The sequence below is a fragment of the Tachysurus fulvidraco genome, chromosome 9 (genome assembly GCF_022655615.1).
Source record: "Tachysurus fulvidraco isolate hzauxx_2018 chromosome 9, HZAU_PFXX_2.0, whole genome shotgun sequence".
NCBI lineage: Eukaryota > Metazoa > Chordata > Actinopteri > Siluriformes > Bagridae > Tachysurus > Tachysurus fulvidraco.
In genome coordinates this window covers 18,161,805-18,189,626 of record NC_062526.1, presented here as the reverse complement: position 1 = coordinate 18,189,626, position 27,822 = coordinate 18,161,805, and the positions used below count along the sequence as shown (strand labels likewise).

Genomic DNA, 27,822 nt, shown 5'->3' with positions numbered 1-27,822 from the left:
GAAAACATTTTTAAAAAAATCATCAAGTCCAAATGGACACAAAGGTCCAGAACATTCAGCTGATTTGAGAAACACACAATCAGTATAAAATGCCACTTACAAGTGTTATCTTTCTAAATTATAAGTAATTTAAAGGGTTCTTACCCATTCCTGCATGTTCTGAGAAAATTATTTTTGTTTTCAGCTGAAATTTATCAGGTTGGTTCAATTCTGTAAATGCAGTTCCAGCTTCTGAGGATGTTTGGTGCTTGTGAAGGAGGTACTGTTTAATTTCCTCATTTTGATTTGGATTCTCGGTAACCGTCCTCTTAAACATGTCAAAAGCAGTGGCAACATAACTGTGATATGCCTTTGAGTCACAAAAAATAATTAACTGGTAATCGTTCTTATACATGCCTCCCTGGACATGTGACTCCTGAGTTTTTTTGTAAAAAATGGACTCGAAATTCCGAGACACATCATGATTTAGTTGGTCTGCATTTAGCAAGCAGTAGATCTTCTCATGTGTGCTGCCAGGTTGTACAGCTCTCCTGATGATCAGTTCCACCTCTTCTGCAGTCGTCTCAGAGGTACAGACCAGAATTTCATCATAGGTTGGCAGTGACTGCTCTTTATCACTGTACAGTGATAAGCAAAGTGGAAGCATTTCAACATCTTTACAGGAAATCAGGTTGGGTTTGCCCCTTTCCAAAGTGATTGGCAGTTTTCGTGTCACGGTTATTTCAGCAGATTTGGCAAGATGGTTCATGGTTTCTCCAAGAACATCTAAGTCTACAAACTTGTCTGATACGAGTCCTGAGAGTTTGTTGTGGTATGTCTTCCAAAGCATTACAATCTTCTCATCAGAATTTTCCAAGTTGTCAAATGCTGCTGCAATCTGCTCCTGTGTCATTGAAAAAGAAACTTCTTCTGTCGTGAGTCCACCTTTGAATTTAATTTGATTTTTAAGGACACTATCCCGCCTTGTCTCGTATTTCTCACACCACTCATTGACCCATTCTTCATCATTCTGATGATCATCAATGCATTGCATCACACTGTCTCGATAATCCTCTACAGTCCTTGAGTCTATATCTCCTCCTTCTACTTGCTCATCTTCCTCACAATATATAATTGCTGCTTTGGTCTCTTCCTCTGTATAACCAGTATCGAGAAAATACGCTATCATGTCTGGATAATCAGTGAGGAACTTCTTAAGCTCGATTGATGCTTGGGATCCAGCACTTTCAACTGGGGTTTCGAGTGCTCTGGTGAGAGCGTTCTGCAGATCACATTCTTGAATTTCATCCTTCATGATGGCTAACATGTTGAGAAGACTAGTGCTAATGTTCTTCCACCCAATCCGATATTCAGCCAAAGAGCAACACAGATAGACTAGCTGCTTTGCTGTGAAGAAATTTAAGTAGTAGTAAGTGTTCCTTTTCTGCTCTGTGTACGTTAACCATTCAGAGAGACAGCTCCTCATGCTTTCACACAGTCCGTTCAACTCAACTAGCAACGATCTGTGACCTTTGATCTCTACATTTGCAATACCAAACTTCACCCATATTTTAATATCATGTGTTTGTTGGCAGTAGGCAGTCATCTCCCAGTCTTTAAAGAGAATATGTCCAGCATCACGGAGGTCAAGGAAGCACTTTCCCACATTTATTATCTGCTCCAAAACCTGAAAAAAGAGATAAATACTATAGCCTTTTTTCTGAATAGCAAGTGTTGTTATTACTGTGGTAGATCTATTGCACTGCACAGCTTAGTTTCAACACACTTGACATTCATGTTAAAAATTCATGTTACTGAAAGTCTTGATAAATACGAGTAGGGATGTTAAAGTAGGGTTATTTTGAATTTTTCCAATGGTATTGCAGAGAAATATGTTAAATATTCAGTCTTACCAAGTAATGGCCTGTTCCTTAAAACACCTTCCAGATGTAGCGTCTGGAACAGGTCATTTAGATTTCTTGTCCAAGGCACCCTAAACTTTGGCATCTACTCTTCAATCAACCGACGAGCAACCAAGATTTATTGAGGGCTACATCCCACAGTGTCACACACACACAACTGACTCCAGAAGGTCTGGATCCTACACAAAGACCAGATAACCCCATGCCGATTCTCTGATTGAACTCATAGGTGCCCTCAACCAGAACACACACACACATACACACACACACACAACACTTCCTTTTACTAATAAAACGAGTGAATAAGATGCCCCACATCCCACGGCATTAAGCCATACTCGTATGTATCTCCTCCCCAATTATACTGATACTCTAAGATTCTTATTCTTGTAAGCTTGGAGACGACTCCATCTTCCTTCAAAGAACTTCCAGCAAGCTTCACTTCCAAGAACGACAACTGCTCTGATCTTCAGGAGAACTTGGAAGAGCGTCTGACCCCACCCTAACTGACTCTTCAGAGATTTCTCTGTTGCATCCGGACTTTTGTGCAGTAAGCCAATGCAAGTAACCGTTTCCTTTACCAACCAATTTAGATGCGTATTTTAAGTATGAACCTTGTATTGAGTCTTAAGTTGAATTTAAGTTTCCGGTGACGATTTCCCAGTTAGGGTGTGATTAATTTTGAAGTTTAAGCTTGCCATTCCTTCCTTCCTTTCTCTAATTTCTTCTTTCCAGTCTCTTCCTCCCTTTCCCCAATTTTGATTTCATTTGTGTATTTTTATTTTCATCGTTGCTTTCTGTATTTCTTTTGTTTGTGTATTTAGTGTTATGTTGTGTTTGTCTCATTCATTAAACGCCATATTTTTGTGCCACAAGTGATTGTCTCTGAGTATCGCTCACAAACTTAAGGTACCTGCAACATCTGGTCTGAACTACATGCTCTATTAAGTTAATTTAATTTAAATTACGGTATAAAGTAAAAGGGAAGTGAATCTTTCTTGGCCAGGAAGATACCGCCTTCATAGAATTAATAAAGGGTACACGGCCTGTTCGCCGGACAAACAGACCAAATAAGTGTAACGTTAATTCCATTACCGTTCATTTCAACTTAAAATATACGTTATAATTACTTATAAATATTTACATTGCTTCGCGAGCCAAAATCGCTACACAGACATGATCCTCCCTGCTATTTAATTAGTCAAGGTTGTCAAGTCTAACTTAAGTAGCTACATACAGTACAGACCAAAAGTTTGGACACACCTTCCAAAAGTTTGGACACACCACCTTTTCAACAGGACAATGACCCCACACACACCTCCAGGCTGTGTAAGGGCTATTTGACCATGAAGGAGAGTGATGGGGTGCTGCGCCAGATGACCTGGCCTCCACAGTCACCGGACCTGAACCAAATCGAGAGGGTTTGGGGTGAGCTGGACCGCAGAGTGAAGGCAAAAGGGCCAACAAGTGCTAAGCATCTCTGGGAACTCCTTCAAGACTGTTGGAAGACCATTTCAGGTGACTACCTCTTGAAGCTCATCAAGAGAATGCCAAGATTGTGCAAAGCAGTACTCAAAGCAAAAGGTGGCTACTTTGAAGATCCTAGAATATGACATTTTCAGTCATTTTTTTTGTTATGTATGTATATAATTCCACATGTGTTAATTCATAGTTTTGATGCCTTCAGTGTGAATCTACAATTTTCATAGTCATGAAAATAAAGTGTCCAAACTTTTGGTCTGTACTGTAACTAGCTAACAGATGATGAAAACAACACAGATTCTCTAAAAAGTCTTTTGTAATCAGATATTTAACCTTTAGCAATATTGCAGTATTTACTAACCACATCACTTTGCTTGACATTTGAGGGAAGAATTTGGATCAAATTGATAGGATAAAAAGTAGGGATGTATTTGGAATTTGCAAAAAGCTAGGAAAAACGTAAAAAATGTTAACAGATTTTGCCAGAAGAGGAATGAAATCAAAAATGAAATGAAACTAACTTGCATTTGATTCTGAACCATTTATTTTTTAAGTAAGTTTCTTATATATATATATACGTATATATATATACGTATATATATATATATATATATATATATATATATATATATATATATATATATATATATATATATATATATATATATATATATATATATATATATACACACACACATACATACGTATATATATACATATATATACGTATGTATGTGTGTATATATATATATATATATATATATATATATATATATATATATATATATATATATATATATATATATATACACATACATACGTATATATGTATATATACACATATATACGTATGTATGTGTATATATATATATATATACGTATGTATGTGTATATATATATATATATATATATATATATATATATATATATACACATATACACACACATAAACACATCACAGCTAAAAGTGGTGGAGAATGTTATAACTCCAATCATAAAATTACCTCAATGTAGGTTGTGATTTCATCCTCTCGATTTTTAACACTGACAGTAATCAGCATCAGCTTGTTGTGCAGATCTTGAAGCTCAGCAAGACCGTATGTTCTGTATTTTGCATCCTGTCCATCAGACAACTTTTCCTTGCACCTTAATGTGAGGCAATTTTCTAGATTAATCTTAAAAACAAAGTAAAACATCATTAGGGATTGCATCTTGGGGGTCATTTAGTACAACTAAACCACCTTTTGCGAGCTAAAATTTGTATGTACAAGTTTAGATACAGTGTTTGCTATTGGTTACTTTTCTTTCTTTTTTTTTATTCTACCAAATAATCATAAATTATATAAGAAACCATAAACAGACAGCAGCTCTATAAAGAAATGTAAGAAAAGAGAATCTCTTAACACTGGGCATTTGTAATATATTCAGTAAATAAGCTATAAACTGAGTGTAATAAGTAACAGATTTGAATATTTCACCTTTCCCTGAGCATCAGATGGAATTTTGATTATGTAAATCCCATTGTCATTGATATCTGTGGACTGTTGCAAAGACGACTTCTCAACAGAATCATGAGACTCATAGGCAATTTTGAGCCACTCCATGTTGGTGCAGGAGTCTTTCTGTTAAAAATATTATAATAAACATGTTTATAATGTAAAGTGACAGATATAACATTATGCTGAGATTAAAGATAGAACTGTGGCTTCATGTGATCAAGCTAAACAGACAAGGGAAGAGTTCAGATTGTCACAAACTTCTTACATTTAAGAATTTTGGAGGCCACAGTACCTCCAAAAAGGCAAATGTTTTGTAGCCTATGCCTAGACACAATCCTGTCTACGACAAAACAGCCTTCTTCCACCTTAGAAATATTGCCAAGCTGAGAAACATCCTATCTGTATCCGATGCTGAGAAGATAGTTCATGCCTTCATGACCTTTAGACTGGACTATTGTAATGCATTACTAGGTGGTTAATAAATAGTCTACAGTTAGACTAAAATGCAGCTGCCAGAGGTCTTACCAGGACAAGAAAATATGATCATATAACCCCAATTTTATCATCTCTACACTGGCTACCTGTTAAGTTTAGAATTTATTACAAACTGCTGCTACTTATGTATAAGGCTTTTAATGGTTTAGCTCCCATGTATCTAACTAGTCTTCTAACACATTACAATCCTTCACGCTCTTTGAGGTCACAAAACTCAGGACTTCTGGTAGTTCCCAGAATATCTAAGTCTACTAAAGGTGGTAAAGTATTTTCATATTTAGCTGATATTGTTTGGTGCTCAGACACACTTTCCCAGGTTAAATGTAGATTAAAAACTCATCTCTTTAGTCAAGCATACACATAATACATCCCATAATATTGTGCACTATTACATCAGATTTGCACATTTTATGAACAGCAGATATGTTAATCCCTCTCCACTGCTTCTCTCTTTCTACCCATCCCGAGGTATCCAGAAATTGTACCAGCTCCTATCGTCTTCCACGCAATGAAGATTTTGGACATCCACTGAGATGAGGCTGACTCTGTGAGTCCTGAGGCATCTAGAGATCTACCAGCTCCAGTTAGACTCTACTAGATACTAAAGAGGAGATATGAACTCCATCTGATCTTTTGCATCAATACAAAATTTGTTTGACTGTATATTTATAATCACACCCTCCAGTGTCATCCATATGAGAATGGGCTCCCCATTAAGTCTGGTTCCTCTCAAGGTTTCTTCCTTTACCATCTAAGGGAGTTTTTCCTTGCCACTGCTGCCTGAGTCACCTCAAACCTGCTCATTGTTGATAAATACATACACATTGTGAACTAAATATATCTAATATTTATCTTGAATTTTGTATTCTATTAATCTTTCTATTATTCTTTATATTAAACTTCTGTTCTATGTTTATGTTCTATGTTTATGTTCTGAAACAATGTCAATTAAAAATAATAATAAAAAAACTAAATAAACAAAAACAAACAAAAAAAAAAACAAAAACAAATAAAAAGCCCTATACAAATAAACATGAATTGAATTGTCTCTGAGCTCTGCAGACAGTTACTTTGACCTCATGACTTGCTCTGATCTGCATTTTTGTTATCTACATTTTTCTGCATTCAATTAATTGAATTTACCACATTAATGGACTCCAAGTGTAGAAGCATCTCAAAGATGATTTAGAGAAATGGGATGCACCCGAGCCAAATTTCACTTGCCCTAGAAAATGGTCTAATTGTGAAATTTCAGTTATTTTTAAAATAAATTTTATGTTCAATAAATTATATCTGATTTATAACTGCGCATAATCTGTTTTTGTTTGTCGTTATTGTGTATAGATTAGGAAAACAAATAATTTAAAATATTTTGCCATAATGCTGCAACATAAAATGTGAAAAAATGAAGGGGTTGGAATATTTCTTAATGCACTGCACACTGACAAAGGACATTTCAAGGTCATCAGCAATGTGATTATAGTCAATGGGTTATTGGCAAATGCTTAAATTGTTTTAATGTATTTTATGCCATTAGTATGCTCTGTCTAGTTCTTGCACTCCAGCTCTAACACGCCATGTCCTTATGGAGCTGCTTTGTGCACAGTGTCACGCTAGATGAGGGTTTGAGTCTCTTTGTTCCAGTGAAAGGAAAATGTAATGCTATGGCACACAGAGACAATCTGTATAACTGTGAAGAACCACATATGGGTGTGATAATCAGGAGTTCACAAACTTTTGGCCGTACACTGCATCTCTCTCATCTTACAACAGCTAACAGCCATCACACTTTCTGTCACAAGGGAGTTTAAAATTTCATCTTACTAGTTTATTCTGCAGCTCCTGGTCACTTTCCAAAGCAAAACCAAGCTTATTGACAGCTTGCAGGAGCTCTTTAGTACCAGATCTTTCAGACAACTGATATATGAGTGGTGCAGCAGCAGATATGGCATCTCTGAAATAGCACACTTTATCAATGTCCATGGCATTTTCTCCAGCAGAGATTGAGGCCAGCTCCACAAATGCTGTTAGCTCTCCGGTGTCTAAAATTAAAGAGTAAAAGTAAAGTAATGCATAAACTACTAATTACTGTGGTTCATCAGTAGTTAACAATCATTTCTTGGCATTGTTCTAATAATAACATAAATCTTGTCACAAAAAATGTTCATGGTGGAGGATGCATGTGGCAGTTTGTTATGAATGGTGGACAATCCAAGGCATTAGGCAATATCAAGGTCAAAATAATCAAGACACATCAGTGCAACTACCAGTGACAATAAAGGGGTAGAGACAAGACATGAATCAAAATAAAGGTAAACAAAGCAAACATGAAATCATGGAACACAGACGAGATGAGGCGAAACTTATAATCATAATTCCGTTTAAAACATGTCAAATCAATTATACTATCCTAATACATTTAAGTTAACTTATTATTATTATACCTAAGGTTTCTAACCACTTACCTTTTATAATTTCTTTAATCCACGAGATGAATCCTCGTCTGATGCATTCATTAAATTGTCTTAGAAAGCTATTTGTTTCCTTTGAAATTTTCTTCAGTTCGTTTCCAGCTTTGGCCACATTTTCAGTGAGATCACGCAAGCAACTGAAGTCCATATTCTGTAATTACATATTACTAAAATTTAATATGTAACATCAGAAGAATATTTATGATTACACGCATTGCTGTTCCATGACAGATGGAAAAGAGGTCAATCTTTTCAGTTTCAATTGTAATAATCAAATGTATTGTTGATGATCTTTTATCTTGACTTGATCCAGTTTTGTCTATATGCTTTTAATAATGCTTATATTCAGGACAATTGTTTAAAATCGTAATTTGTCCTGAAAAGTAACTAGGTCTATGGGAAAAAACAAATCACTTTCAAATTTAGATCTAGTTCCAGTGTACACTCATTAAACATGCAAAAGAAAAACAAAGCATTCAGCAGTTGAAATTCTTGCTATTCTGCATACCTTGAGTTTATCAATGTCATCAAACTCTCCACACAGCCCGAGGTTATTTTTTAGTTCAATGATCACTTCTGCATTTTCTTTTGCAGACTGAAGAGTTCTATAAAGTTTAATGTGTTTATCGGTCTTGTGAATCCATTCACGGTGATTCTCACTGAACACCTCTGCCATTGTATTCAGTTCGTTTGACATGCTATCTAAATATTTGCCCAGTTTACTCTTTAAGTCCTGAAGAGTCATCGAGAGGTCCCTCAAGGCCTTGTAGGTGTTTTTAAATTCTTCAAAGGCTGGTTTGTAAATATTATCGTAGATTTGGTCAAGTGGAATTAATGCAACATCCTTAAACTCTATGTTCTTGGCTTGTTTTGCTGTTTCTCTCCACAGTTCTTTGAAATATGTGCTTTTAGACAGAAAGTCAATCTTTTCAAATGCCTGAATATTGACCAAATATGTGTCACTTCCAGGTTCGTCGCTGGTCAACATGCCCATGATAGTTTTCAGTGATCGTTCCTCCTTTTCAAGCTCGATTGACAAAGTTGTCTCAAGTTGTATTACATCGACTGAAAAACATTGATAAATAAATGTTTTAGTGCTGAAAACTTAGTCTTTAGCGATGATAAATTCACCACAGAACAAACAGGTAACAGATGTGACAGAAAACTGGGGTTTTAAATCAAACAAAGTATTTTATTTAAAATATTAAACATGTAAAGAATGATACTGTCAGTGAAATATAAAATGTTGGAAGATTAAAATAGAACTGTTAAAAAAAACCCCAAAAAACCAGACACTGTACCTGGCATGCCTTGGTTAAGGTCATAGAGCACCTTCACTTTTCTTTTCTGGCCTTCAAATTTTTTAAAATCCTCCTTTGCTTCCATTGTTGTCTTCAAAAATTTGACAATTTTCCCCCCCCCTATACAGGAAGAGTTTTCATAAAAATCATTTGGTTTTAGAGAACATTGAAATGTTTCTTAAAAAGTACAACACTTTGTGGGACTTTATCACAAACTAACAAAAATAAATTATTTAATGCATAAAATGTAACCAATGCAATGTATTAAATTAATGAAATGAACAGTTATTTGTCACATGATCGACAATTTCAGCTACAGGCAAAATGGGAGATATGTGATTTAAACACTAGATTGTCTCCTTCATAAGATATTCATCATCTGTCCTTTCCAGGCGAAATACAGTATGTTGGACACAAGTACACACTTTTTCAACCCAAGATATACTATATAACTATTTGGTGTTGAGATGGGAACTAGAAAAAAGGCAGAATTTAAGAACATGAAAACTTTAAAACTTACCTAGGAAGTAGCGGTTGGCATCTTGTTTCCTTTTAATGATTTCATTCAGCAGTCTGCATGATAATGACTTGTTTATCATTTCCTCGATCAGTTGGTCTATTAGTTTGTGAGCTTTCTGTATTAGTTGTTTTGTTGTGTCATGTGCCATACAGATATTTTCCATGTGCTTTTTCTCTGCAGAGATGTGCAAAAGTCTCATTACTCACCAGAATTGTTTTGAATACACTGTAACTGTAATGACGAGTCGTAAGACTGAGGATCCATTTGCAGCTTTAATTTGACAATCTCATAAACAACAGGCAGAGTTCGATAACGGCAAACACAACAGAGTAGGCAAGGCAAAGACATGGTCAGAATAACAGGCAAAAGGTCAGGGCAGGCAGAAAACAGTCGTAAGGCAAAAATACAGAAACAGAACAAAGAACCAGGAACAGCAACAACCAGGAACAGCAACAACTAGGAACTGCTCAGTATAGCAAATCAAGACTTCGCACTGGAGTCAAGTTCAAGTTTGCCTTAAATAGGCACTGGGTAATTGGCCGCAGGTGGTGGTGTAATCAGTCCCAGCATGTGGATTATGGGAAATGTAGTCCGGAAAGGGGACGGTTCCCTCTGGTGGTGATCGGAGGATGAGACAGGTGCTTCCATCATGACAGTAACCTACATTTTGTAAGTGCAGACTAGGTCTTGAACTAAATAAATTGGACTTGCTGTTTCAGTGCTTTAGGATTAGAGAGGTGATGCTTGAACATTAAAGGGCCAATTTCCCGGCTCACCAGGTACATTTAGGGCATTTTGGTCTATCTGTATGACAGCTTCCGCTGTAAGTAAACCTGTACACCAGGTTCATAGTATTTTCAAACAGCAACTTAATTACACTATATTGCCAAACATATTGGACCATCACACACAGGACTCCTTAAAGTTCTGGGACTGCAAGTTTTTCTTTTGACACACTCTGAGGACAAAAGTTTAATATCAAAAGATGATCATCGGATGATAGATCAGAAGTTTAGCTTTCATTTCCTGATATTTACATATAAACAACTTAGAACTTGACATTTTGTTCACAACTACACATCTTGTAACGCACAAGTGATACGGATACATGTGACTGGAACCAATATGAATTTCTACCAAAGTGATAGAAAGGTCAAAATATGGAGAAAGCCCTATCTGCTCAAGATGCATTACATACAAACTTATAAGTAAAACATGGTGGTGTCATGGCATAGGCTTTCATGGCTGCTGAATCTCCTGAATCGGTATCGGCAGAATAAATTCATATTTCTAGAGAAACATTGTCTGATACAATCAGTAGTTCAGAAACAGTGAAAGCCAATGCCATGATAACACCACCATGTTTTACTGAATGCCAAGAGACACGTTCTGTCTGATCATTTTCAGAGAAATTAATCAAATTTAATTGTAAGGAACTTTCAAAACACATTGATACTCAACACACGACTTCATCAACATAAATAGAGGAAGGTCTTAGAGTCAAGTCAATCATTCATTCATTCATTCATTTTCTACCGCATATCCGAACTACCTCGGGTCACGGGGAGCCTGTGCCTATCTCAGGCGTCATCGGGCATCAAGGCAGGATACACCCTGGACAGAGTGCCAACCCATTGCAGGGCACACACACTCTCATTCACTCACACACTCACACACCATGGACAATTTTCCAGAGATGCCAATCAACCTACCATGCATGTCTTTGGACCGGGGGAGGAAACCGGAGTACCCGGAGGAAACCCCCGAGGCACGGGGAGAACTTGCAAGGTCTGCCATATTCTGCCTCCATGCTGTTTAACACATACAGATGTAAATACCAGGAAATAAAATGATATATAGTCTGAAAGAAGAGTCTAACAAAAGCATCAAGTTGCTACAGTATGCTATGCAGTAAGTCTTTCTACGACCAGTATGTTTACTCTAAGACTTGGTTATATTACTTAAGCTGTTCACAGTTAACATGAAGAAATTTGCTAAGAAATATATAATTACTGTTAAGTACTTTAAGGCTATTATTACAATTTATAAGTACTTTGTTTAGTCTATTACCATATGTTGTAGTTTTATTTATTTTTGACCATGTTTCACAAATATTTTAGTGAAGGAATGTCTGCTAGATTTTATTGACTTTTATTGACTATCCACATTCCAATACTGTGTCATCAATAGTCTAAAAATAATCATCATTAGTTAAAGCTCAAATAAACATACAAAATTACGAATAATAAAAAAACCTTAGTTAAAAGAAAAAGAAACAATATCTTACCCGCTGTACGAAAAACATCTTTCAGCTGTTCATCATACAGAAGGAAAAGAAAGTCCTTGTCGCTCCACTCTAGGTCACGCAGCTTGCTTTGGATAACGAAGGACAGTAGTCCAGGTTTAGTAGACTCTGATATTATGTTAAGGAGCTCCCTCTGTTTAACATCAAATTTCATTTGTTAAGATCATATCACAAGACAATCTATAGTAATATTTATAATTTGTTTTAGACAGTATTGTTTGACTACTGAACTCACCCAAGTATACTGGCTTTCTTTCTGATTGCTCTAAAAAGGAAAAAACACAAATTTAAATTGCTCAATTTAAGTCTGGTTTTTAATGAGTCTATTAAATTTTTACACATTTTGCTGCAGTGTTTTTACACATTACACATGGCACTGGGTGCCTGATATCTGAAGTGTGTTGCTTCCAGTGCTGATGTTAATGGGCTAAAAGTGTTGATGGTTTGTGTACAGTATGTGTGCTTTGCAAGTAGACATTCATTCATTCATTTTCTACCGCTTATCCAAACTACCTCGGGTCACGGGGAGCCTGTGCCTATCTCAGGCGTCATTGCAATTCAATTGCATTTCTCACACTTGCAAATTTGTACATACAATTGCCTATATTTGTATTTATATTTCAACTGCACATTTCACACCTGTAAATGTGTACATACAATTTCATCTAGCCTGTATATGTCATTCAGTTACACTGTGGAGCTTCTGTCACTAAAACAAATTCCTCGCATGTGAAAACATGCCTGGCAATAAAGCTGATTCTGATTGGGCATCAAGGCAGGATACACCTTGGACGGAGTGCCAACCCATTGCAGGGCACATACAGTACACTCTCATTCACTCACGCAATCACACACTACAGACAATTTTTTTGTGAGGCGAACGTGCTAACCACTAAGCCACCATGCTCCCCTTGCAAGTAGACAACTTCATTTAATTTGCACTAATTAATACATAGACATTCATCCAGAAAGAGATCAGTGTTTTGCGGTAGTGTAACTTGCAGCTACAAAAAACATGTAACGATAAACAATATGTCCATATGTTTATGCTCAAAATAATAAAATAATAAACTTTTTGCTTATCAGGTTACTAATCATTCTCAATTTGAAAGTACGTTGAAAACATATACCTTCAATGAACCTTACCTCAGTGACCTGCTTGTTAATTGCATTTTGAGCACAAGATAACAAGCAGTCCTCCATTGCTGGACAAAGATCAGTATAAGTACAGAAGTATCGAACTTGATCAGTTATCTTTTTCTGGTTAAAGAAAAAAAAAATTAATACATATAAAAGGTATAAAAATGTAGATATACAGTTACACAGAAATTACATAAATCATGAAATTGCACAAAAAATTAATTGTAAATAAATAGTATAAAGATTTAAACTATGTGGAAAACAATTAATGAAATTCAACAGTTTACTGAAATCAATGAACTTGCAGTACTAAAGCCGATACTGCAATAACTACAATGTACTACATTCTTCTGTATAGATTATTTTGTTTTTACGTACTGTAAGGTAACTGATACATCATGATACATTTCATTTGTATACTTTTGTATATTTGTTATTCTAGTTGGTTGAACAAAGGCCATGATTCACTATGTGTTCTTGTTGGGTCCCTAATTTAAAATAAAACTTGCCTTTTGTAGATATTCTTTGAATTGTTTCTTTAGAACTTCCTCCCAGTCTTTTTGCCAAACTTTTGGCAACTGAAGTTTAAACACTGCACTCCAGTGCTGAAAAAGAAATCATATTCTTCACAAAACATTACTATTGTGTAAGCATAAAAAAACATTTTACTAAAATAAGTTGTAACATGTTTTGCCATAACTTGAAGTAGAGGGTGGTGGTAGCTCAGTGGCTGAATAAGTCAAGCCTTTATGTCTTTTGGCTGTGTTGATTTTAAAAGGACATTTTGATTTTCATTACATGCTATTTGGTGAAATTAACACTTTTAAGAACAATTGTTGCCAGAATTCTTTCTCAAATGTGCTAATGATAACAGTATAAGAATGTGAATAATGAAAACTTTCTTTTGAATAATTGCAAGCCTCCAACGATCACCTCTGTTACCTAGACAGCATCTAAGCCTGCTAAGATCCAAGCCTGCTAAGTTTTTACAGAAACCCTCAACTGTATTGTGTTGCTGCCTCTTGTTATTCAACTAGTTTAGAATGTAACCAATTTAATAATAATAATAATAATAATAATAATAATAATGTTGCTTTTAAACACTGAAGTATGAATACCAATGTACACAATGTCAATATGAAATCTTCACTGCTCACAGAAACCTGATCTTACAATGTACTCTGTAATTAAAGCATAGAAGAAATAAACAAATATAAAAACACATCATGACATCTAAATTAATCTATATTTTTTGACTCAAAGTAGCCACCTTTTCCAGATATAACAGGTGAACATACTTTAACATAGTGAGCAGATATTGTTTAAGAGGTTGCAGTAACACAATCTGTTCCAGCACTGCTTTTATACAGACAGAGGGTTTGTTAGGATACCTATAGGAACAGTTACCATCAACTTTCAAGACAATTTAGTTCCATTTCTGCAGAACAGTTGCAAGATGTTAACCCATTATTTCCTCCCTGAAAAAGCAATTTTGTATAATTCGGAAATTTTGTTTACTTTGAAGTTTTTAGAAACCTAAACTTTTTACTCCTGTCAGTTTGCCGCTGACCTTTGTACCATTTCAGGATTATTGACTTGACTTGATCTACTTACAATTTCAATAAAAAACTGGGAAAATCTGGGTGTTAAAACTTGTTACCGGTAGTGTAAATACACATACCTTAAATTCCAAGGTCTTGTTTCCACATTGGTGTTGTCTGATACAGTAACACATATTCTTTTTTAGATTTAAAAAAGTGGCACTGTGTTTGTCTGTGTTCAAATCCTGCAAAATATTTAAATACAGTAAATATAATGCACCCAGCATTCAGCTTTTACAGCTTCAACACTTCCTGTCTGCTCTCTGACATGTAAGTGTTAATCCAATGCATTTTTATAAACACAATTATTACGCTTGTGTTTATCTTACAGCTGTGTGTGTTTGTCTTAAACTTGTGAATACCTTTTGTTTGCTATACTGTATACAAATAAAATTTTGATAAGTTGAACTTTAGCTGAGCTTCAGTATAATCGATGTCCATGGTCCTCTAGTCTGATGTGTATTTACTAACAAACGTCCTATATATGAACATGAATTAAAATGAGAGTTGACTCATGCTTTAGATATCGATTTCATCAACATCTCATTACAAATGTAACTCCTCTTTTTTGTGTAATCTGTTTTTAACACAATTTTACACTATTTCACATTTTTATAGATAATCACACAGCATCACATTTAGAATCTGTCAAGAGAATTATTTACCATATCATCTGAAAGTTGGTCCAGATAGTCAGTGAATGCATTCAGAAGCTGCAGTACTGACAGGACATTGTTCCAGTGCTCTTTCCAGTTTCTGTCAACTAAAGAGTTTGCAAGGAAAGTCAGCGTTTTCTCCAGGCAGGAACGTACATCCCTCTTCAGTACATCTGTATTTGATCTTTCTTGGCTGCTCATTGGAAACATGTTATGTTATGTTTATGTACACATTAAAGAACTTCATAATTAGTTATTTTATTAGAAACATTCATTGTTTTATTAGTTGCATGCCCTTGTATGGAGTGCCCTGCATAATGTTTGGAATAATCATTGCATTCAAATTTCACCTCAACCAATAGGGTTACAGTGCACATGCTTTTAGACATTAGCAGGTGCTGAGTATCTTCTCTGGTGATGCTCTGTCAGATTTGTACTGCAGCCATCTTCAGCTCCTGATTGTTTCGGGGGTTAGTTCCCTTACGGTCTTTCTATAGTTTTTCCTGTCTTTAGTTTAAAAAAATAAAAACATACTTGGCACATGCTTTATCACTCAGACTGGTGTATGGAGATATTTTTTATTGTGATCATTGTTTATCAGCCTTATAATGGTTTCCTCAACTTTCACTGACACAACTCTGGTCCTCATGTTGACAAATAGCAAAATCTCAAAAAAGAGAGAAAATCTCTCAAAGCTGCATAAAGCTGCATAACTGCTGCACTGCTGAAACAAAGCTGAGCACTTTACAATTTAAAATTTGTACCCAAACTGTTGACAAGTGGTTAGAGTACAGAAGAAAATATCTTTAATCCTGAACATTATGGAGGGCACTGTGTTGTATGTGATTTAGTCATTAATCTGTCTTTTTCAAAGTACCTTTCTTTTAGCCAGTCCTTAATGTGCAAGGCTACTGTTTTGACATCCTCATGCAGTTTCTGACAAAACAAATAGAAAGCATATCCAAAATTTTCTTAGTGTGTAACTGATTAGCACAGATTCAAAAACAACTAGGTGGACGTACTATATAAATTAGGTCATGCTTGTGGGTTAGAAACTGAACACCGCTGAAATAGAGAGCTGCATATAAACTCGATTAACACTTACATAGAAACTGACAGAGTTCTGCCATTTTATCAGCTGTGACAAGAATTCTTCTGGAGTGACTGTGATTTTCAAGAGGTAGCGTCCATCTCCCACATTAGACATGTCTAACACAGCGTCTCTGAATTCTTTTTTTCTCTTGATCATCACAATGTGTGTCTCGATTATTTCTGATAAGTCCCTTAATAAGAGATTTAATTAAATATTAAAAAAATGCAAAGCACCAGTTTCATTACATGAGGCAACAAATAAAACGAGTTCATTATTTACTTATTTCAGTCCAAAATATATATTTATATAGCTATAGTATAGTATATATCTATACTAATTCTTTGTATAAGGGTGCTTCTGTTGTCCTTCAGCTTCTCCCTGTTCAGTGATGTCACAGCAAATCACCCAAACTGCGTAATATGCTTTTGAGTTATTAAGAAATAAGAGTTTTAAAAGTCATTTTTAAGAAATATCCAGATTACGTTTTCTATGGATATTTTTTAAGACTACTGAAGGAAAAAAAATTGACTGGTATTACCAGAGGGTATCAAATGTTTCTAGTATACCAAGTTCAAATTCATATAATAAAAATCAAACAAATTGTTCTTTGTCATCATTTAAACTAGAATTTAAATGTTTCTGCCCATGTTTATCGTTTTTGTTATTTAAAATAAAAGTGAGTATCTGTACCTGTGTGCACACGTCTCCTTCATATATTGCTTATATACTAATTTATCAACACAGTCTGGAGATACTGCATAAAACAGGGCCATAAACCAAAGTGCTGCTTTTGGTGAATTTTGGCAGGCCAGAGAGTGCATGTAACGTACAGCTTCAGAAATTTCCCTGTAAAAGAAACAAGATTAATAAATGATCATTTATACAAAAATGTGAATAAGTGATTCAAATATCATAGAACTGCATGTCCCAGTCACTATTCATCCAAATCTGCTGGCCTATTTTATTCCCTTTTCCTATATTTTACTATCAATAGTACTAATATGTAGAGCAAAGGTCACTAACAGGCGGACCGCGGTCCGGGGTCCGGACCTAGAAGCTGCCCAATCCGGACCCGGACCTACAGCCGAAACAAAAGGTTATGATGTAAAACTTGACGGGGCTATTCTATTTTAACCGGAACAGCTTTTGCAATCTTTACGGTAGTGGTAGTTGGAAACGCACAGACCAATTGCATGCGCTTTATACCATCCCACATGATACCACTTAGCCAATCAAGTCTGTGCATTCCTGAAGTAAATACTGCGTCTCAACAGTGCAAAATAGATGAGAGAGAATTAGGCACCGTTCACACTGCCGGTAAAAGTGGCCCAAATCCGATTTTTTGGGGGTCAAGTGACCAGGTCAGACTTCTTCAGGAGTAGTGTGAACACTCAAATCTGGCCCAGATCTGATTTTTTCAAATCAGATCTGGGCCACTTCCATATATGGTCCTGAATCAGACCCAAATCTGATTTTTTCCAATGTGGCCGCAGTGTGAACAGCCAAGGCGGATTTGATGCGACTTTTACGTCAATCTACATTGACATTCGTCACAATTATGCGCCGGCGAAGACTTTTTTTTTTTTTTTGCTTAACACACACATGTTTCCAGTCGCCGCATTTGTGTCACGTTTTCGCCGGCGCAAAAAAAAAAGTTTTCGCTGGCGCAAACCTTTATCTTTTTTTTTTGACATGTGTTAAAGGCGTGTTAAACGTGTTAAAGGCTTTCTTAAAGTCTAAGAAAAGAATATATACATCATCCTCTATCAAGTGATTGTATTCTACCATATCCATTACTAGCCTTTCACATTCACATTATTCACATTATTGTGAATGGATCTTTTTTAAGAAATCCCGATTGAACCTCATTAACTACTCCATTAAGTCCTTCTTTCAATCGATTGACAAAGACGTGTGTGAAAATTTTATAGTCACTGTTAAGTAAAGTGATTGGGCGGAGATTATCTAAAAATCTATGATCTTTATCTGGTTTGGAGATTAATGTAATCAAGCCTTGACTCATTGTGGGGCCCAATGAACCATCTTCAATAGATTCAATAAGGGCATTAAACAGTAACATTTTCAAATCACTCTCTCACTCATTCATTTTCTACCGCTTTATCCGAAATTCTCGGGTCACGGGGAGCCTGTGCCTATCTCAGGCGTCATCGGGCATCAAGGCAGGATACACCCTGGACGGAGTGCCAACCCATCGCAGGGCACACACACACTCTCATTCACTCACGCACTGACACACTACGGGCAATTTCCCAGAGATGCCAATCAACCTACCATGCATGTCTTTGGACCGGGGGAGGAAACCGGAGTACCCGGAGGAAACCCCCGAGGCACGGGGAGAACTTGCCAACTCCACACACACAAGGCGGAGGCGATTTTCAAATCATTCCAAAAAAATTTATAAAAATGTGCTGTAAGGCCGTCAGGACCAGGCAATTTGTTTGATTTGAGTTTCTGTACAGCTAAATCGAGTTCTTCCATACATAATTGTGCATCACAAAGATCTCTTAATTCATTGTCAATCTTAAGAATAAAATTTATAATTTTTTTAAAAAAGTCCACACTCTTTTGGAGAAAAATTAGACAAATACAAGTCACTATAGAAATGATGTATTCCTTTGCTTATTATTTTAGGATCAGTATTTTCAACATCATTTACCATTACGGAAACAATACTGTTTTTGGATTGCCGTCTTCTTTCTAACCTACAAAAATAGGACGTGCTCCTCTCTCCCTCTTCCATCCACTTGGCCTTTGAGCGAATGTATGCACCTTTAGCTTTTTTAATGTACAAGTTATCCAGTTGTGTTTGAAGAGAAATACAATTACTTTTCTCTGATCTACTCAGAGAAGTTTTACTGCAGTACTTATTAATTTCAGATATAATTTTGTGTTCATTTTGTCTTCTTATTTTGGCAAGCATTTTACTATAGTAAATAGAAAATTCACAAATTTTAAATTTAAGGATCTCCCCCCTAGCTTTATGAGAACTGAAGTCATTACTATTTTCAATTTCCCTAATTAAATCTGTTAGCTTAGCACAAAATCCCTCATTTACAAGCAAATCAGAATTAAACTTCCATAATCCATTACTATGTAAAACTTTACATCTTGGCGTAACATCCAAGGTAATATCACAGTGATCTGTTAGGGGTGCTGGTGAAATAATGCAATGCTTAACAAAATGTAACAAATTATCCGAAATTAACCAATAGTCGATCCTCGATTTGCTAGAGGCATTGGGTCTAAACCAAGAAAACTGTTTGGTGTTAGGGTTAAGATGTCTCCTTACATCCAATACTTTAAGATATTGCAAAACTTTGTAATCATAGAGTTAAGTTGAGGGGTACTACTTTTAGGTGGATGTCTGTCAAGACTTTCATCTGGTGTAACTTTGAAGTCTCCACCTATAACAATATTATCTGTTGGGAATAACTTCTTGAAATCACAAACTAAACAAGAAACATTTTGTTTTACATTATTATAACCATAAATATTAATCAAAATAAAAAAGACGGATACAATATCCACCACAATTGCAACCCACTGTCCATTAGAATCAGTTTTGACAGAGATAACTTTCCCTGGACAGTTGTTAAATAAGATCGCAGTTCCTGCAGAATGGGAGGATCCGTGGCTTAGTAACACTTTATCTCCCCATTGACTCGACCAAAAAGCAGCATCAGCAACAGTAGAGTGTGTCTCTTGTAAAAAAAAATACAATGCGAACCAGTTCCTTTACAAAATAAAAACATAGCCTTTCTTTTGACCTTTTTAGCGCAACGGCGAGCTGCATGTGACGTCATTGTTATTGTTCGTTTGCGCATGTGGGTCAGTTCGAAACAGCAAACTGTTCACACTGGTATCTGATATAGGCCACATTTTTTAAAATTTATTTATTTATTTATTTATTTATTTGTTTGTTTGTTTGTTTGTTTGTTTGTTTGTTTGTTTGTTTGTTTGTTTGTTTATTATTAGATGCAAAATACAAATACAAAGACCAACAAAACAAAATGTGTGTGTGTGTGTGTGTGTGTGTGTGTGTATACATACATATATACACACATACATAAATCAAAGAGGAAAATATATTAATAATAATAATTATAATGACAATAATAATGATGAAGACAGTAATAGTATCACACAAGACAAAAGGTAAATGTAAAATTGGGTATGAGGAAGGTGACAATATCAACAGTAATAGCAATAATAATAATAATAATAATAATAATAATAATAATATAATTATTATCCAATTAATAAGAAATAGTAATAATAGTATTAGCAGTAGTAGTAATGATAAATATATTTACAAATATACTCATTTCATCCAGAATGAAGGGGAGGTTAAAGGATCAGAAAGAGGACCAATAGAACTAGTAGTAGTAATAGCAATAATAATGCTTCTACAGCCATTAATAGTAATGATAATAGTAGTAGTTATAATAGCAATACTACTACTACTACTAATAATAATAATAACAATAATAATAATAATAGTAATAATGATAATAATAATAATAATAACGGTAATATTGGTACAACTATTAATGATAAGGTATTATAAAGCTGCCGCTGATAACCCTCATGGCCATGGCATAGCATAGACCAACGCCAGCGTCATATTACAACGGGCTATCAAGGTGAAGTGCTGTGGGATCCATGGTCCCAAAATCCATACCCATCCCCAGCCGTCCCGCACATGCCACGCTTACCCTGTTTGTGTGTGTATACGTTTTTTTATTTTTTTTTTTGTGGAATAAATATGGCTGCTTTCATTGTTATACTCATGATATGTTTGTCAACTAGTGTATAATGCATTAAAAAAGCATGGTGTGTAGCATGGAACCAGCCCAGTGCAAAGCCCAGGCCACCACGCCCGCACCACACTTACCCTAGGTATGTGCACACAACACACTTACCCTATGTTTTTTTTTCTTTTCTTTTTTTTTTTTTTTTAGATATAGGCCACATTTTAAAAGGTAATGTGAACAGCCAAACAAAAAAATCAGATCTGAGCAAAATATCCAAATTGAGCATTTAAGACTTGCAGTGTGGACGTGGCCTTAGAGTAAAGTTACACAGGAAAGAAAGATAGCGATACATGTAGAAAACAAAGGGAGGGAAACAGACGGGTGAGACAGAGAAAGTAAGAGAAAAAAAGTGGACAGCGAAAACATTTACTCCAGAATATTCAGACTCATTTCTGTTCACACTTCCCACTTCACACTAAACCAGTGTGTCTCATATGTTCAGAAACCGTGGCACTTATTAAAAGTGACAATGTGAAACACCATTATGAGACAAAACATAAAGGTTTTGAACAAACATTTCCACTCAAATCTGAAGACAGCGTCCCTGAGACAGCTTTCCCTGGTCTGAGGAAAGTAGCCCTATACATCCTGACCATGTTTGGCTCTACATACAGCTGTGAGGCAGCTTTCTCTACAGTGAATATAATCAAAACCAAATATGGTTCCAGGGTCACTATTGAGCACCTCTACATGTGTATGAGAGCATCCATTGAAGCCCAGGATTAACCCTAACCCAAGCCCAGGTTTAACCCTAACCCAAGCCCAGGTTTAACCCTAACACTAACCCAAGCCCAGGTTTAACCCTAACCCAAGCCCAGGTTTATCCCTAACACTAACCCAAGCCCAGGTTTAACCCTAACACTAACCCAAGCCCAGGTTTATCCCTAACCCAAGCCCAGGTTTAACCCTAACACTAACCCAAGCCCAGGTTTATCCCTAACCCAAGCCCAGGTTTAACCCTAACACTAACCCAAGCCCAGGTTTAACCCTAACACTAACCCAAGCCCAGGTTTATCCCTAACCCAAGCCCAGGTTTAACCCTAACACTAACCCAAGCCCAGGTTTAACCCTAACACTAACCCAAGCCCAGGTTTATCCCTAACCCAAACCCAGGTTTAACCCTAACACTAACGCAAGCCCAGGTTTATCCCTAACCCAAGCCCAGGTTTAACCCTAACCCAAGCCCAGGTTTAACCCTAACACTAACCCAAGCCAAGCTAGAGCTCAGTTCTCTCACTGAGATATAAAAAGGAAAGTTAAGCACTTTATTTAAACATACACAATTTTCACATTTTATTTATTTTCTCTTATTTTGAAATGTAGCCCAACTTTTATTTATTTAATGAGAGAACGTTATACATATCTACAATCATACATATGTTTAGTTCTATGTTACATGACAATAAATATTGTCAAAAAGTTTTTGAATTGTACTGAATTTATTTGATTTGACAGTCAGGTATTGATTGCTTGCAGATGTTGATACAACTACTAGGCTACATAAATATATATCACACTAACTAGTTAGACATTATGATCTTCTGGACCTTTGCTTCAAGAAATTTTCTCTTACTGGACCTCTTTAAATTTTAATACCTCTGATGTAGAGTGTCTATTTAATGATTTTATTTATTAAGGGAAAACTCTTATTTTCTTCACTTTCAGTGGAGAAAATGTATCCTTTATTCCAGTAATTAAAGATCTAAGTCAAACATATACTGTCAGATTTTATTTCACAATACTGAACATAAAAGATTTTTAACTGAAATGGAAAGACTAAGCATACACTGGAAACTTAATGTATTTAGCACCAAGATACAAGTCACAAAATCAGAACCATATGAACAAGCTTCTTATTCCTCATAGCTCACCTAATACTTTACTGACATTTACATTTACATCATTTGGCAGATGCCCTTATCCAGAGCAATTTACATTATCTCATTTTTGTACAACTGAGCAACTGAGGGTTAAGGGCCTTGCTCAAGGGCCCAACAGTGGCAGTGGGGTGGACCTGGGATCAACTCACAACCTACCGATTGGTAGCCCAACACCTTAACCACTAGGCTACCACATGCTCACTAGGCTACCACATGCCCACTAGGCTACCACATGCCCACTAGGCTACCACTGCTTCCAAGCAATCTGCAAATGAGCCAACACCAATGTACCCTTTAATTTCTTTCTTACTGAGCAAAAACCTGTTGAGGAGAGATCATCAGTAGCACCACTAGGCCAAGATGATTTATTGGGTGATTAAAGGTGTTAAATAATTAAAATGATGTAGTTAATTATAGTCAGTAGCTTGACAAAAAATAAAAAAATTCTCTGATATATCAGATCATTTTAACAATCTAATTCATTGTCCTGCTGCTATAACAACAAATCTCTTTCTTAAACTATACATAGCTACAGATGCCACTACAACATCTGTATTCTCCAGAATGGCTTGAACATTTATTCCCCATGTATTTTGCTCATGCTGCCTGAAGTCTACATATAAATTCAGTAAAGTTTCTACATTAAACTAAATTGCACTGCTCAGAAGATCCCTGTCAGAAAACGGTTGTGTCTTTGTGGATAGCTAAAAAAACATGATATATTTCAGAAAACTCAAAACAAACAAAACTGGGAAACAGACACCACAGAACAACGAAACAGAGCACACAAATACAATACAAATACGAGGATTCCACGCTGCCAAATGCACGGATAAATAGGGAGACAAATTGACACATGAGGAACAGGTGCTGAGGCAGGAAGGAATAGACAAAGGTGGGGAAGACACACAAAACGTAAACAAAAAACACACGGCAAAATGTCTGGGCTAGATCCTGACAATCCCACTAATCTGAAAGTGTCAGCAAATAAAAAAAGATAACAGTCAAAGACACAGCCAGTTTCCAACGTCTAGCACTATTTTGTCTTTGTCACCCTTATTAGTCTCCAGTAACTCATATATAGCCTCCACATGTATGATGCCTGGTAATATAATTCTGCAACCATGGAATAAACAGAATAGTGATGATATATACTGTTTACCAGCTGTAAGATGGAAACTACATCAGAACACATCTTTGGAATTATAATATACATTTTATGTCCAAATTTAGTCATGAAAAACTGACGGTATTATTCTTAAACAATAATGTTTTATACAAAATGTGTCTTAAGAACCATCTCTTCTGTAGGATACTACTGTAATATAAAAACCAATAACATTTCAAAACTTTTAAAAGGCAACAATTAATAAAAAAATGAACTCACAATTTCACTGTGTCACTGAGACTCGTCAGCGGGCCGTGCAGCTCAACATTTTGTTTGACAATTCCAGACAGCTTTTCCATTGTAAGTTTCTCAGGTTGAATCTGAAAAAACTGAGCAAGAAGTGCTGCAGCGAGAACATACTGAACTGGAGTGTTCATTTTTGACTCCTTAATTGTATGTTGAAATGCTTTGTCCAATTTTTTCTTTACATCATCCTAAAAATGAAAAGAATTCCAAATAATCAAATAAATTTAATTTAATTTTCCATGATTCAGACATATAATGTGGCTCATCAAAGCTCTTTTAAACTAGCAAACAATGCAGACTGATTCCACCTGTACTTACCCAGGATTTTAGTATCATGGGCAATTCAGAGTCAATAACACGTCTTGTTTGAACACAAGTAATAAAAAATAAAGCTGTAGTTTGCATCTCTGATAAATCCTCATTTGTGCAGTTCATCAGCTGTGTTAACATTGCACGAATGAATTTGGATCGTATTTTGTTAAGCACTGTGGTTTTATTCTTCCAAAACCATTTTACTGTTTGCATGCATACATCATCAAACTGGTGAAAGACTGTAAATAGAAGAAATACAAAATATTTCTCAAACACGTACAAAAATATATCAGCACATATGGTATATTCTGAACATGAAGTACATCTGTATTTATAAATGATTTTTTTTTTATGTACAGCAGTACATCTACATTCACATTCACATTTATAGCATTTGGCAGCTGCAGATGTACAAAAGTGCTTTTACGTCTCTATCATTGAATACATTGTCTCTGGTCCACTGGGTTACAGACTTAAGATACCATGAGTTGAAAACAATCATGCAGCTGCATTTTGGATCATTTGCAGAGGACGAATTTCATTCATAGGTAGACCTGACAGCAGTGAGTTGCAGTAGTCCAGTCTTCAGATGACAACAGACTGAAAAAATACCTGAGCAGCCTGTGTGGACAAAAATGGCCGAATCCTTCTTATGTTGTAGACAAGGAAAAAATAAAAACCACTGCTGATGTCATCAGTATTCTCTTACTATAGGACCAGCTGGCAAAATCAATGCTAGTAGTACTGAGAAAGTAATAGGAGTCAAATAAAAACTGTCTATGCCAAAAGAGTTTAAAAAAAAAAGTTTTGTGTGAAGAAAAGAAGGTTCAGTTCTGGTTTTACTGACAGAGGGACACTGAGTCTCAGGTTGTGTCCAGCTGCAGACACGAGACAACAAAGCTACAGACCGGCAGAGGGAGAAAACAACTCTTTGCCATCAATCAAAACTGAGCTGCTTGAATTTTTGTACCAGGAGCAGCATTTTCCCAGAAAATACAGATTTTTAAACTTAAAGTTAAAACATTATTATTGTGCGGTTTATAAATGAATAGGAGCTTGATTTTTATTTAAAGTCTGAAAACACTGTATTTTTTTTATTTTGACCAGTTTTCATGTTCTGCAAATAAATACTCTAAATTTAAATTTTAGACAAGATGTTTGTTTTAGAATTTGGGAGAAATTGTGTCTGTAGTTTGTAACAGAAAACAAAAATATTCACTTTTCTCAAACAAATACCCATAAATAGTAAACCCAGTGAAACTTATCATGGTCAAGAGCTGTATAAACATGCACGCTCATGTGGGTGTTAAATTCTGGTTCTGATTAGGCTGAATGTTATTGTCAATTACTATTCTTTTGATAATAATAATAATAATATTGTGCTGGTCAACAACCATCTGTATATTTTGTATTAAAAGACTTGTGTTTTCCCAGTGATGATTGATGACGAAGGTATTTTACATGTGCATAATTTCAGATTTCTTCCACGAGGACAGAAACAGTCAGTAAAGGTGAATCAGTTGAATTATTTTGTGGATATATATTTTTTCCAACATTTTTAACTAATTTTTAGTGATATGCTAATAGACATTTAGTTGTTAGTTAACAATCTTACCTTTATCCTTTTCAGTGATGTCTCTGGCCAATGTTCTGTATTTGTATTTCTGATTTCCATATTCAAGGGTTTCAAATTTGTCTTGTTTATCAGTAAGACAGTATGTGTAACAAATATTTTGTGTATATGACTTGTCAAAAAAAAGGTCAAGTTTGAACATCCGCCCAGTTTCATCAGATCTGGAAAAACACAAACAGTTTATATCTAAATTCACATTTACACAAATGCTGAAGTTCTGAGGTTTTAATTTGGTGGACAGTTATGGCTTGTGGCATGACACTAGATTTTTCTGGCACACTATTTTAATGTTATGAATTCTATTCCTGTAAAGTTCCGAAAAAGATGAAGACTTTCCTATAACATAAGAACAAATAAGATGTCAAATATGTCACCACATTATATCATGGAGGAATTTATGTTTTGGTGGTTAATATACTCAAACACACTATGGAATGTTATGAGAAGTTGATATTAAATAAATAAAAACTGCAGCCTTAATCAATTATTACTGTGTTGTTTTCCTAACAACAAATACACCCATTTTGAATAATAAAAACTCATTGCACTTTTTTGCAGCTTCATATTGCAGCTACTTTTTGTTGATTTAAACTGAAAATGTACTTTCAGATGAGTGCGTGAAATACCACAACATATGAATGCAGTGTGTGCTTTAATAATAAAAGTTCCTTTTATGGTGTAAAATGTCATTTATGAACTTACCTTATTGGCTTCATCTCAATTTTATTTCCATCAGAGAATACAATATGCATCTTATCATGTGAAGAACCAACTCCCTTGCGAAGAGCAGCATAAAACTTCACACAAATACAGTCTTCATTCCTAAAGTGTTACAGAGAGTTAGAGAGCACAAACACCTAGATGAGATCATCCAAGTCAGAGAGCAGGTAAAGGAAGATAAGCGGGTTGAGAAAATGCTGTTCAAAAAGAACATTTCAGCCATGAGATGTTAGTGTCATTCACATTCATTCACAAGTAATACATCTTTTATAACTGAAAAAGCAGGAAACAAGAGAGTGAGAGAGTGAGATAGTGAGTGATTTCTATTTTATAAACAGTGCAACTTTGGAGACAAAAATCTAAATTTTTCACATAAAATTATTCGTACCTGTCTTGATTATCTGGCCAATAGTGTGGCACTAAAGAAAAAAGATATTCAAAAATGTTAACAGACATTTATTTAAACTAGCTTAGTGTTCCAGACCTGATAAGACCTCAAATAAAATGTTAATAATTATCTTTTAGTTATGGTCCTATTAGGTCTGGCACACTAAGCTAGTTTAA

The 27,822-nt window shown here is 35.5% G+C and overlaps 1 protein-coding gene across 1 annotated transcript in view; it reads right to left on the bottom strand.

Annotated features, from left to right (window-relative positions):
- Window positions 1–27,522, bottom strand: part of LOC125145527 (E3 ubiquitin-protein ligase rnf213-alpha-like) — a 54,003-nt gene extending 26,481 nt beyond the window's left edge. Inside the window, 22 exon segments of the mRNA XM_047818692.1 lie at window positions 145–1,666; window positions 4,388–4,558; window positions 4,862–5,005; window positions 7,202–7,419; window positions 7,843–7,999; window positions 8,357–8,913; window positions 9,150–9,269; window positions 9,670–9,843; window positions 11,957–12,107; window positions 12,210–12,239; window positions 13,121–13,234; window positions 13,624–13,719; window positions 14,796–14,900; window positions 15,381–15,567; window positions 16,249–16,307; window positions 16,477–16,654; window positions 17,155–17,310; window positions 24,567–24,781; window positions 24,912–25,144; window positions 26,521–26,699; window positions 27,241–27,360; window positions 27,512–27,522. Of these exon segments, the coding sequence (XP_047674648.1) occupies window positions 145–1,666; window positions 4,388–4,558; window positions 4,862–5,005; window positions 7,202–7,419; window positions 7,843–7,999; window positions 8,357–8,913; window positions 9,150–9,269; window positions 9,670–9,843; window positions 11,957–12,107; window positions 12,210–12,239; window positions 13,121–13,234; window positions 13,624–13,719; window positions 14,796–14,900; window positions 15,381–15,567; window positions 16,249–16,307; window positions 16,477–16,654; window positions 17,155–17,310; window positions 24,567–24,781; window positions 24,912–25,144; window positions 26,521–26,699; window positions 27,241–27,360; window positions 27,512–27,522 (4,897 nt within the window).
- Between the last annotated feature and the right edge of the window lie 300 nt (window positions 27,523–27,822).